Here is a 12,093-nt window from a genome sequence, read left to right as displayed (position 1 = left end):
ATTTCCCAACCTAAAAGGGGGTCCAGAGTACACTGCATTTCTGGTCCATGTGACCCACAGCTGAGGTGTCTGGCAACTCTACTGTAAAGTGAGCAGGCTGCATGGAATTTCTGCCAAAAGTCTCATCCAAATACTCTACAGAACCAATTCTGTCTGGGTAAAGACAATGGACTCCCTGAAGCTTCAAATGATGTAGAGAAAAGAAGTAATTCGGAGGAGGATCCTTCAAACCCCACCTGGAAATGATGAGCAACAAAGAAAATGTCTTGGACGGGCTCCTTTTCTCATAAGTTACTCCTCACTTATCTCATTATTAAGGGACAACAGGTTTGAACTCTCAGGTCGGGCAATTCTCAAATAATTAATAATTTACCTAAAGAGCTATCATCATTAGAAGTGTGTAATAGGTTGTACGAGGCTGTCCTGAAACAAATGCAATGATCAACTAAGTAATAATTTACCTGAAAAGCTATCAATCATAGTAAAGTACATCCAGTAGTCTGTTTCCTAAACGAGGGGTTATCTGAGATGCATTTTTCACTAGTGATTTTCATTGCCTCCAAAAAATGAACTCGAAGGGGACTAGGACACCCTATATTCCTGCTGGACCAATATGTCAGAGTGATACCCTTACATAAATCTTAAGTATATTCAATCTCAGTTTAACCAATATTCACATTTTCCTCTTAAGCGTTCAACTAGGAATTCATCTTTCTTTGAAGTGTGTACGTCTTTGTCTTCTCATTGTATCCATCTTTTCCCTTCACTCACAAAATCACACATTTGTGGGGTCTCTGTTTAAACATTCTTTTTTTTTTTAATCTTTACACCTTTTTCTCTCTCCTCTTTTCTCTGGCCTTCTAGTTCTTCCTTCCCTGTATAGTAAAAAGCTGTCTTAGCCACACTCCACATAACGAACTCGAGGAATAACCTGGTACTCTTATTCCCACTGTACAACAAACTGACAAGGGAGCTGGCTGGCTGGGTGCCTACTGCTTTCCACAGAGGCTAGGCATCCTCTTCAGGATTCCCAAACACTTTGGGCTCCCACCAGCCGGGTTAATTTCCACACCTGTTCTGGCTAGGCTTGATATCATGACTGACTAATTTAAACAAATATTTAAACTGATGAAACACGAGTGTGAAAAGAGAAAGCACTGTTGTTTATAAGAAAGCTGAGTGGAATGCTTGGGAAAGCACTGATAAATGTGAGTTACTAAATAAAATTCCTATTGATTTAGTATGAGTGAGAAGATTCCAAACGTCGAGAAAATAATAAAAATCTAGGCGGATTGCTTCCAGTTCTTGCTTCACATGTAAAAAAGCTAAAAGTGTGAAACAAACAACATAGTACAGTCAGCCCTACATAGCCACGGCTTCTGCACCCTCAGATTCAAACAACTGAGGATTGAAAAATATTAAAAACGAACAAACAAAAAAATCCAGAAAACCGCATGAAGCAAAACTCGAATTCGCCACACTGGTAACTATTGATATTTATGCAGCATTTCCATTGTATTAGATATTATAAGTAACCTAGAGATGATTTAAAATATATGAGAGGATGCCATTTTATATAAGGGACAGGAGTATCTGTGGATTTTGGTATCTGAGGGGGGTCTTGGAACCAATACCCCTTGGATACCAAGGAATGACTGTATAAGTATTGTTTATACTGGCTGTCTTATAAAGGGCTTACATCGAAAGGCTAGCCAATTTACATATATTTAGGTTAAATTAAAATGTTTAAAGTACATATCATTTTTTGGTGATTTCCTACTTGAACTTTTTCATTTACCAACTACTCATTCTTTCTGAATCAGATTAAAGGCTACGACAATTTTTTTCTTTTTCCAATTACTGATTGGATAAAATCAAGATCCAAAGACACTTGAGCTTCTCCTAATCAGAAGCTGATAGCAGGACAGAGAGATTCAAAGGGAGCACAGAAAAGAACTTGGCCTCCCCTTACATATATGAGACATGCATTGGCAGATACTGTCATGAAGAGGGATTCTTGAGATACAGAATCTGTTTTTTAAAATGAACTTTAGAATTGAAAATGTTAAAAGGAAAAAGCCAGTATCTTTATATAAGCACTTGCCTATTCTTGAGAGTCAACTGGAATACAGCTCACTTTCTATCACTTCTTTCAATATTTAATATTGAGTAAGTTCAGGGCTGAGGACCTCCAGCCATATGATACTGTTAACTTCACTTTTAGACTATCAGTAGGCTGCCATTTTGATTTTCAACCAAGCTCCACCATTTCTTACATAAATAACTGCTCCTCAATACGTTTGAGAACAACAGGAAGTGAAGGAAAAAGAATAGGGTTGTACATGATTTTAAGAAAGAACAAAAGAGAAAGATACCTCAGACCCAATTTGACCAGTACCTACACTAGGTACTGTGTAAAAAGGCCTTCAATCTTTATTCTTAGATTTTCAATTCATAAAATTTGATTTGACTTTCTGTCTTCCCTTGCTATTGTACTTAAAATAATCAGGTAATCCTTAGGGAAATTTACCTAAACCAGTTGAAATTAATCCTATAGGTAGCTTGAGATACCATTTCCTCAGGAGAAACGTATCTCGATCAAGTTGCAAAAGCCAACCAGACTTAATTAGAATTCCCTGTAGCTGCATTTTTGTTTGTTTCGTTTATGTTATGTTTTTACATTTCTGTACTGCTTTGGAAATATTATTTCTAATGCTGAAATGTGTTTATTCAGTAATATGTGTTGTCTCTCACATACTCCTTTCCTCCATCCTTACAAATCGCTGTTCTAAATCTACTCAAGTCAGCAGAGGGTGAAGCAGAGGGAGAGAGGGGGAGGGAGAGGCTGAAAAAGAGAGAGAGACAGAGAAACAGAGCAGGACAGACAGACAGACATCTAACACTGCTAAGCAGAGCTGCAAACTGCCCAAGGTTATAAAACTAGACTGAACTAATTTGGCCCCCATTTCTCTGTTTTCTGGCCTCAAGGGTTGGTTCCCTTGAAAAGGCTTCTGTGTCTCTTTTCCTACACTGACCCGCCCTGTGAAATAGGAAGACCCAAGGGTGGGAGGTGATGCATGGGGAGGGGCAGCCAGGGGAGCCAAGCATCACTCCACTCATGCAGAACTGAGGCGGGAGAAGGGACAAATGGAATCGGAAGCAGGCAGGATCTAGAGCAGAATGAATCAGTCCTATTGGGAGTGTGAACATCTCATGCATATAAAATTATGCATGAATCTGAGAGCCTGATACATGAATCCCGGTGAGCAGATCCGCATGTGGGAAGGAGAGTGCAAATGTTAGGGGGAAGCTGAGGGGAAAGGCTATCAAGAGGGAGCATCCGTCAGTCTGTCTCTCAGGTAAATGACCCTGTCCTTGGAGGGTTAAAAAAAGCAGAAAGGGCAGCAAGACTAGAAAGCAATGTGAAGTGGGGAAGAAGCATTGTGCCTCTCAAATTTAGCTTTCTTACTTTAGAAAATTTTAGGTCAATCTTATTCTTCTACTTCGAAAACATTCAAAATTGTTATTTAAAAATCTAGGTGGAAGCGCTCAATGGAAGAAGGATTTCTATACCCTAATTAAGGTGGCTAAAAGTTATAAACGATATTCAGAGGGAGAAAAGAGCTCTGCTTGCAGTCAGAGTATGTGTGACCAGGCTTGGGAGCCTCTTTCTCCACATCTAAGTGGAAGTAACATCAACACCTCACAAGGGCTTGTGAGAAGAGAACAAATAAAGAGAATAAAGAGACTAGTCCAGTGCCTGGCACACAGTAGGTGTTCGCTTTCTACAAAGTGCTAAGTTGGCATGAAGGGAGGTGCAACTGCCAGTCAGGATCTGAAACCTGTTAAACAGAGAAGGAAATTGGGTGCTTCTCAAATTGGCAAATTGGCTTTATATTGTTACTAAGTAGGATGTTGAAAAAACCATGACGTGTTATATAGCTCTATCGAATGAAAGGGTTAGTTTCTAGCATAACCAGTATTTGAAAAGTCACAGAACGGGTGTCGCTCTAAGTCACTGATGTGAGCGAGGGACTCGGTTACAGGGATGCCCAAGAAAGCCTCGAACGGCTCCAATTCATGGACCTACGTGATCCACCTGTTCAGCCAGTTCACAGAAGCCCGCTATCAGCATCCTGATCAGGTGGGCCAATGGGCGTAGCTCCATTCAAATTTTAAGTGAAAAATAATTAAATTGTAGAGGAAATCTGTCAGAAATGTAATGAGAGATTAACTTGGAGAAGAGCAAAAGAGAAAAAACAAGTTTTTGGCTGATCGGCAGAGGCTCCCACAGGCAGCTTGTAAGCCCATTAATGACTTGGCCTCCGTCCTGGGTGTTTACTGATTCACAGCTTGTTTAACTTCTTGTATATTCCCAACCATTCCCCAAAGTGTGATATACCTCATCTACTATACAGTGGTTTAATTTGCACTACAAATGAGTTTACTCAACCAATTAGAACTCCAAATACTGCTAAGATATATGCCCAGATTTTATAAAAGTGGTGCTTCACAGAAAATCCTATGCCAGAATTCCACAGGCAATAAAATTCAGCAGTGCTCAAACCCACAGATCCCTTAAATCAAAGTTGTCTTTTCCCTAATCAAACAAGAAATCCTCAGATGATCTCCAGAACTAAAAAGGACTAAAAGCCAATAACATATAAACAAAACCCACAAACAACTGCATGCTAAAACAATCTTCTTAGGTAGAAGAGTTTCAGTGAGCTCCTCAAAAGAAATAGAATATTGTAAAAATAAAACATCGGAAAGCATTTATAAGCCACATCAGGAAATATGCCATTTGACATAATCCTGAAAACAAATCAGTGGAGCATAGAAAGCACTCACAAATATTTAAGTTCTTCACTAAGTTAATGGTGTGGAAAATATTAGAGGTGAAAAAAACACCATAAGGAGAAACATCCCTTGTGGCGTAACAAAAATCGATTCTATCTCATCTGCTGTGTGTGTTATAAATGGCAATAAATGTCTACGGGATTGTTTATTGCTGTCCACCTACGGATGGAATTGGGATTAATACTTAATTAAACTAGAGTTCTGGGCTGTCTAAAATGGATCAGGACATAGTCTGTGTATTAATTACTCTTCCAAACTATTAGTAACTCAGAGGGATCTTGTCAGTATTGACCTTATGCCCTGAGAGGGAAACCGTGTATCTATAAAAATGAATCAAGGAAGGGGCTCCACTAATGTGGTCAGACTATAGCATAGAGTTCAATTGAAAAAAAAAAAATCCTGGTGTTATATAAAGACTAAAAGAAGTGTGTTGCTTTAAATTTTCAATCAGCCTTCTTATTAAAGTACTACTCTCCCAAGGTTGACTGCTGGTCAGACAGGAAGTACTGGCTAATTCTCAAGTAGAAATGCTATAAATGAATTTATATATATTCAGATACATATATATATCCAGATGTGTATGTGTATCTACATAAAAACAGGCACATACAAAAATTTCCCTTACTTTAGAAATTTTTACTTTCTAAAGTCTTCCTCTCCCATGCTCTAAAATAACCCCCGGGTCACTTGAAATGTTTTCTGATTGGGTATCCAATGAAAAATGATTTGGGCTTCACCTGATACCCATCAATGAAGGAGCAGTGATCTGAAAACTCAAGTCCCCAACAACATCTATTTGGCATAAGATCAATGTGAAGAATATATTTCTCAGGTGTGTTAAAATATAATAGAGAGTTTTCCTGAATTACTCACCCGTAGGCTCCATTGCTAATCAATTTAATCGTCTCAAAATCACTTTCCCGAGGTTTCCTTCGAAGTTTCAGGGAAGCATTAGAGCTCTTGGAGACAAAATATGGATGTTAAAAAAATAGCTCAGAATTTAAGAAAACGATTTTAGCAGTAAAATAACTAATATTTGAATTGCATGCTCTATTGTTTAATATGTTAAAGTGCAGTATTCTAGCCAAAGGAACCTGGGGGACGGCTTTAAAGCTCAATTTTCCACAGCAGTGCTGATAAACTACTCCTCATGACTGGCTCAGTTTCATTTAAGTGAACACCATTTCCAGGAGATAGAGGCACCACGTTTTTGAAAATTCCTGATTTTTAATTTACCTCTGTAAACCATTCAGGTGAGCCTCACCCTAATCTTTTAAAGTTTTAAGATTTGAGTCCAAAATGCCAAACCTTAATTCTAGTTTCAGCCAATCAGAAAAGAATGGGCTGGAGTGGCCCTCTACGGGTTGGTGGATCACATGGCCTCTCTGCCACTGACCAGGGCATGTCCATTTCATTCCTGTGGCAACCTTTCCTGTTTGGAAAAGGTAGCTGGCAACAGATGAGACAGCCAGGCAGAGCATGCCTGTCTTTCTTTACTTCCATCCACCGTAAGTCTTACTTACCATGGTTTAGACACCAATTTTCAAAAAGATAGCTCTTTAAAAAGTTTAGTTCAAAGGACACGAATAAACAAAGTTTTGTTTTGTTTTGTTTTACAAAATTTTCTCACGCCCCATGTATCTTAGCACTGAGAGAGGGTTAAGAGTCGTTCTGCTCCCTCCGCAGAGACCAGAATCCCCTTCCCATAATTTTGGAAGAAACCCCATGACTCTGAGGTATGTGCCATCCTCCCCAACTCAGTGCTGGCACCCGCCCACTCGGCTGCCCCACCGCCTCTGGAAGATTTAGACCGAGCTTCCCACTGTCCTCAGTGCCTGCATTCTCTCACCATCCTGAGTGACTTCCGTATCTACACAGATAACTCAGCCAACAACCCGGCCTCTGGGCTACCTGACCTCCTCAATTCAACCAGCTCCTTTCTCTGTTTCTCCTTGGCCTCTGGCCATAGGACCTGGGTCTACTCATCACCTGCCAACACCCCACCTCAGAAAACATAATCCAAGACTGGGACCCCTTACTTGTTCAGCCACCCAACTCCAACTACCCTCCACAGCTCCAGCTACAAGGCCCTGAACCAGCCCTCTTGTCTCATTAACTCCTCCTCACCTGAGTGACCTCACCTATGCCTATGGATGACTCCTAAGTCACCTGGACCATCCACCAAAAGCTCTCCCTCTGAGGGCTGGAAGATCCCACACCTTATATACAATTGACTGCTCGATGGCTCTCCTTGGATGTCTCAAAGGAACTTCGGCTTAAGCTCATTCAAAATTATGGCAGTTATGATGAAACTAACAAAAACAACTATCATTTATTTAGCAGATGTGAAGCTGTCCTAACCATTTTATACAGACTACCTTATTTAAGCTTTTTTTTTTTTTTTTTGGGTTCGCGGGCCTCTCACTGTTTTGGCCTCTCCCGTTGCGGAGCACAGGCTCCGGACGCGCAGGCTAGGCGGCCATGGCTCACGGGCCCAGCCGCTCCGCGGCGTGTGGGATCTTCCTGGACCGGAGCACGAACCCGTGTCCCCTGCATCGGCAGGCGGACTCTCAACCACTGCGCCACCACGGAAGCCCCTTATTTTATCTTTTATATCTGTTTTACACTTGAGGAAACTGAGGCACAGAGAGATTTTCTTTTCCCCAAGCTAGTAAGAAGTGAAGCCAGCTTTGAAATCTGGAAACCTGACTCCAGAGCCTGGATTTTTAAGCCCCCAGGCTACACAGCTGCCCCTCTTTCCTGACCACCCCCCGATGCTGGGGGTGGTCCATCCTGGTTCCTCTTCTGCTATTCACAATTAGGAAGAATGGCACCAGCATCCAGGACCTCTCATCTGTGTCACTGCTGCAGACTTTCAAATGGCCTCCCCAGGGTCACTCCAGCTGGCTTTCCTCACCTCATCTACTTCCTACACTGCAATCAGTGTGATTTTTTTTCATGTTGTTACTCTGTTTGGGTCATCTCCCTATCTATGCCCCCTCATCCTCCACACACATCCATTTCCTCCACAGTTCATCAGCTTCCCACTGTTCTTTGTTTTTTTTTTTTTTTTTTTTTTTTTGCAGTACGCGGGCCTCTCAGTGTTGTGGCCTCTCCCGTTGCGGAGCACAGGCTCTGGACGCGCAGGCTCAGCGGCCATGGCTCATGGGCCCAGCCGCTCTGCGGCATGTGGGATCTTCCCGGACCGGGGCACGAACCCGTGTCCCCTGAATCGGCAGGCGGACTCTCAACCACCGCACCACCAGGGAAGCCCCCCCACCGTTCTTTGAAAGAAACAATTTGACAAAGATGAACAGCAAGCACATCTGTGTCCAGTTTTTACCCGAGCTCTGTAGGCTGCGCGGTCTCCCTCACTCTTAAGCCTTCAGATATACTCTCTCCCTTGTATCACATGATGGTCCCTTGGCCTGGAATGTTCCCTCTGCCTCTTCTCATCCTAGTAAGTTCTCACATCTCGAGTGTCCTTTCCTTAGGAGATCTTTCTGGACTGGTAAATCTCTCTTTAATGTTATGTTCCAGGAGCACATGGCCCTTTTTCTTTATAGATCTTACTCAAGTTTCTCATTTTGATTTTTTGTGCGTGATTTCTCTTTATTAATTTGTTTCTCTTTGAAGAGAGGGGCTAAAACTGTATGCCTGGTGCCTTGCATATAGAAGCACAATAAATATGTGTTGAACAAATAAAGTAATTAACACAGCCAAAATCTCCACATGCTAATAAACAGAAAAACCAACATCATATTTCATCAAGAAAGATACTTACTTTCACTGATTCATCTGTTTCTGGTGTTTCTGCTGTCCCACTATCATAGTTTCCCAGCTGAGCCATTTCTAAATTAAAAAAAAAAAAAAACTAAGTTTAAGAGAAATAGGACAATTGTAACTAGACAAGAGTACTATGCTAAAACAAAAGAAGCACAATTTCTCCCATATTAAAAAAAGAAGAATTTACTCTATACTCCAATGTACACATGAGAAAATCTTAATTCCAACATGGCAAGAACCAACAACTGATATTGATATTTTGAAATTGTTCACTTCATGCCCTTTTTCCTAGAACTCCATTTCTTATGAACACATAGACACAGCTACTTAGAGCTGGGTCTCTGCTCACGGTAGCAGGATTCACTGGCTGATACAATCACCACAGCTTGGAAAGGGTTTGGGGGCTCAATGATTATGCTTGTAATCAGATACTCAAGAGAGGCAAGTTTCCCAAGCCCTGACAGGCATCGGAGATGCACTGACTACAGCTCAGAGATGAGTCCCAAGTTGTCATGAGCATCCCTTGCTCCATTCCTTCACGTCCACTGAGAGCTAGCCCTCCTAGTACATAAGAATCCACAACTTTTCAGAAAGGAAGCAATAGTAGTTGTTAAGAGGAGTTTGGAGTTGAAAAGACTCGAGTTGCCACCACTAAGAGCACTTACTAGTGGCTTTTTAACCTTGGGTTCTTCCTCTGTAAGATGGGAACAATATTGTTCATCTCTTGGAGTTTTTTATGAGTATCACATGTGATAACGCATGTAAAGGTCTTAGGATGTTGACTAACAAAAATTAAGTGCTCGCTGAATGTTGATTGTTATTTATTACCATTAATTATATCATGTAAAGTAGTCAGTACTAGGCTGGATGCCACATGCTTGACACCAGCCTAAATTCTACCCTAGTGGTCTAGTTAAGAGACAAAGCACTTCATTGCTCAACCTACATTGGAATGCATCCTTAAGTCTATATAAGTAAATGAGAAAACCTAATTTATTTTACCGTTCATTTTGATTTTTATCAAACAATGCACACTTAAGAAAAAACAAAACGTGTTTTATTAAAAAAAAGAACATGAAAAAATTTTCTCCAAAACTTTAAAAGGGGGTTATCGCTAAGTGGTAGTAGGATCACAGGTAATTTGAACTTTCTAATTTTTGAAAATCAAACGTGTATAATAAAAAGTTATAGTTTTTAGCTACATATTTTTGTGTGCATCTAATATTATTTCTTAGGCTGTCAGAATTTTATGTATTCATGTTCTTATAAATATAATCATCCTTTTCCGGGAGAGATTACACATAAAACACATGAAGCAAAGCAACAATGGAGTGTTGTCTTTAGAGAAAAATTAACTCCAGAAACTAAAATAACTGGAGATTGACACTATCCCAGTTTACTTACAGAGGAAGTTCGGGAATTAAAAATGAGCTCAGTACACACTGTGTGCTTTCTTGGTGTCATTCAAATGACCTCAGCGTCCTATGTGACTAGCACTTTAGATTTATAGACTAGGAGGTAGACTATAATGTATTCAGTTGCAGGGGCTCAAAGGGGCAATTTTACTATTATTTATTTATTAAGCATTATTACATCTTAGGTGCAGAGGTGAGCTCATATAATCCTAAAAACAACCCTATGAATAGGTACCATTATCCAGTTTTTACGGAAAACACTGAGGCACAAAGAAGGTCATCACAATGTGATCAAGGTCACACAGTCTGCACTGACGCTCTGGGTAGTCCCATTCCAGAGTCCCACTCTTAACCTTCAAATGTCAGGCTTTAGGTCTGCTGGTGTCCATGATGACAAGAAGGGAAACAAGTGCAGATCAGCGTTTGCAATAATCACATTTTAAGTGATTAGAGCAAACAGATTAAAAATTACCCTCAGATCTGAATCAAGAAAATTAAGTGTTAAAAGTTAAAAACAACTCCCAGTGATAGATTGGTAGAATTAAACATGAAACTTGTCAAAAATCACTATTAAAGTGTTTTAAAGACAATAAAGGCATATAAATGGGCCTCAGATTATTCACCTACCAAAGGTTCAGCCTACAGTGATATTTACTACCAGGTAAGAAAACTGTGAAGAGCTCACTCAGTCTACAATTCAAAGGTTGACACAACTAACTCTGCCGGCGTGAAGAGTCACCGTAATATACTTTGACAGTCTCCCCCACTCCAATTACTTTCATAAAAAAACAAATTAAAAGATGGTTCTGTTTTAAATAGAGTTCCTGCTAAATAACTATTATCTGGGAAATGCATATTATTTGTAAGCAGTGGGTAGTAATGGAATGGAACCAAGAGTCAGCTTTTGAAGCAGGAAGCTAAGGCGTCATTTTGTAATGCCTGAAGAGATTTTAAAAACTCATCTAAATACCATTAAACATCTGCCCTTTTTATTTCAGTGATTTAAACCATTTCTGAAGACTCATGATTCAAAAAGGTAAAGATGGTAATTTAAAAGCTATGGGGAAAAAATTTCTCCCCAGGGAACTTTTCAGAAAAGCAGCCACCAGACTCTGATAAGTGATGAATCTGTTGTGGTACTGCTTTCAGTACAGTATAAATTTATCTGGCATTATCTCCCGGTAACGCATGCATCATTTCACTGGAAGCAAAGATTCGATGGCCATAAGAGCAAATAAAGCAGGGGAAATAGGAGAGCAGGCAGAGAGCAGCAGGTTCCCTGGCTGTAGATGGGAAAATACCTGCCAACAGTTAGCATGATCACAAACAACTTAGCATATAACACTTTGCAAATTCAACTTAATGACCCAGGAAGACAATTTTGAATAAAGGAGTCTATGATTGCTTTTGAGTCTTTTCAGGCAGTATATAACCTAAGTGTTTTAAATGACAATCCCAAACAATAATGAACAGGAAAAGGTGGTGGAAGGAGTGGTTTCCCAATATCAGATTTGAAAAAAAATCATGAACAGGGTGCTTCCTCTTCTCTGCATTTAATAGCATTAGACCTTTTTTTTTTTTTTATTTGAATCAACCAGGAATCCTTGTATAAGTTCTAAAAAAACATTTCCCCCCAACTGGCTCTCTAGTATATTACTATTTTTCATACCTTTTTGAGACAAGTAAGTAAAAATAGATTTACGAACACTGAACCTGATTTAAAGATCATCAGTCATCAGTTACCTGACTCCCAAATTACATTTAAATGTCACTTTTAAATTAAATGTAATTAATTCATTTACCAACATTTTCAAAATGTGCACCCTTGAGAAGAATCCAAAGGAGCTCTGCAAGAGAAAAAATACCCCCAGAGAAGACGGAAACCTAAACCCTTCTTGGATGCTCTGGAATTGTTAGGCTGATAAGACTCTAGGATTTCAAGGTCTCTTCCCTACTCTAGTTAAACATAAAATTCAACATATAGTTCTTTCCTTTAAATCACAATTGGTCCCCAAATTTGGCCTTTTCAATA

The 12,093-nt window shown here is 39.9% G+C and overlaps 1 protein-coding gene across 15 annotated transcripts in view; it reads right to left on the bottom strand.

The window, feature by feature from the left end:
• Window positions 1–12,093, bottom strand: part of MAST4 (microtubule associated serine/threonine kinase family member 4) — a 569,622-nt gene that overhangs the window by 45,998 nt on the left and 511,531 nt on the right. For all 15 annotated transcript variants that reach the window (XM_089908940.1, XM_089908926.1, XM_089908928.1 and 12 more), the window contains 2 exons: window positions 8,645–8,712; window positions 5,734–5,819 (listed from right to left, as the gene is read on the bottom strand). In XM_089908940.1, coding sequence (XP_089765066.1) covers window positions 5,734–5,819; window positions 8,645–8,712 — 154 coding nt within the window. The remainder of the gene's footprint in view (window positions 1–5,733; window positions 5,820–8,644; window positions 8,713–12,093) is intronic.

Source organism: Delphinapterus leucas, chromosome 3 (genome assembly GCF_059928025.1).
Source record: "Delphinapterus leucas isolate spDelLeu-1000000601 "Yukka" chromosome 3, BTC_Dleu_Yukka2, whole genome shotgun sequence".
Lineage (NCBI taxonomy): Eukaryota > Metazoa > Chordata > Mammalia > Artiodactyla > Monodontidae > Delphinapterus > Delphinapterus leucas.
Note: the sequence above shows the minus strand (reverse complement) of the source record. Positions and strands in the feature narration are given on the sequence as shown.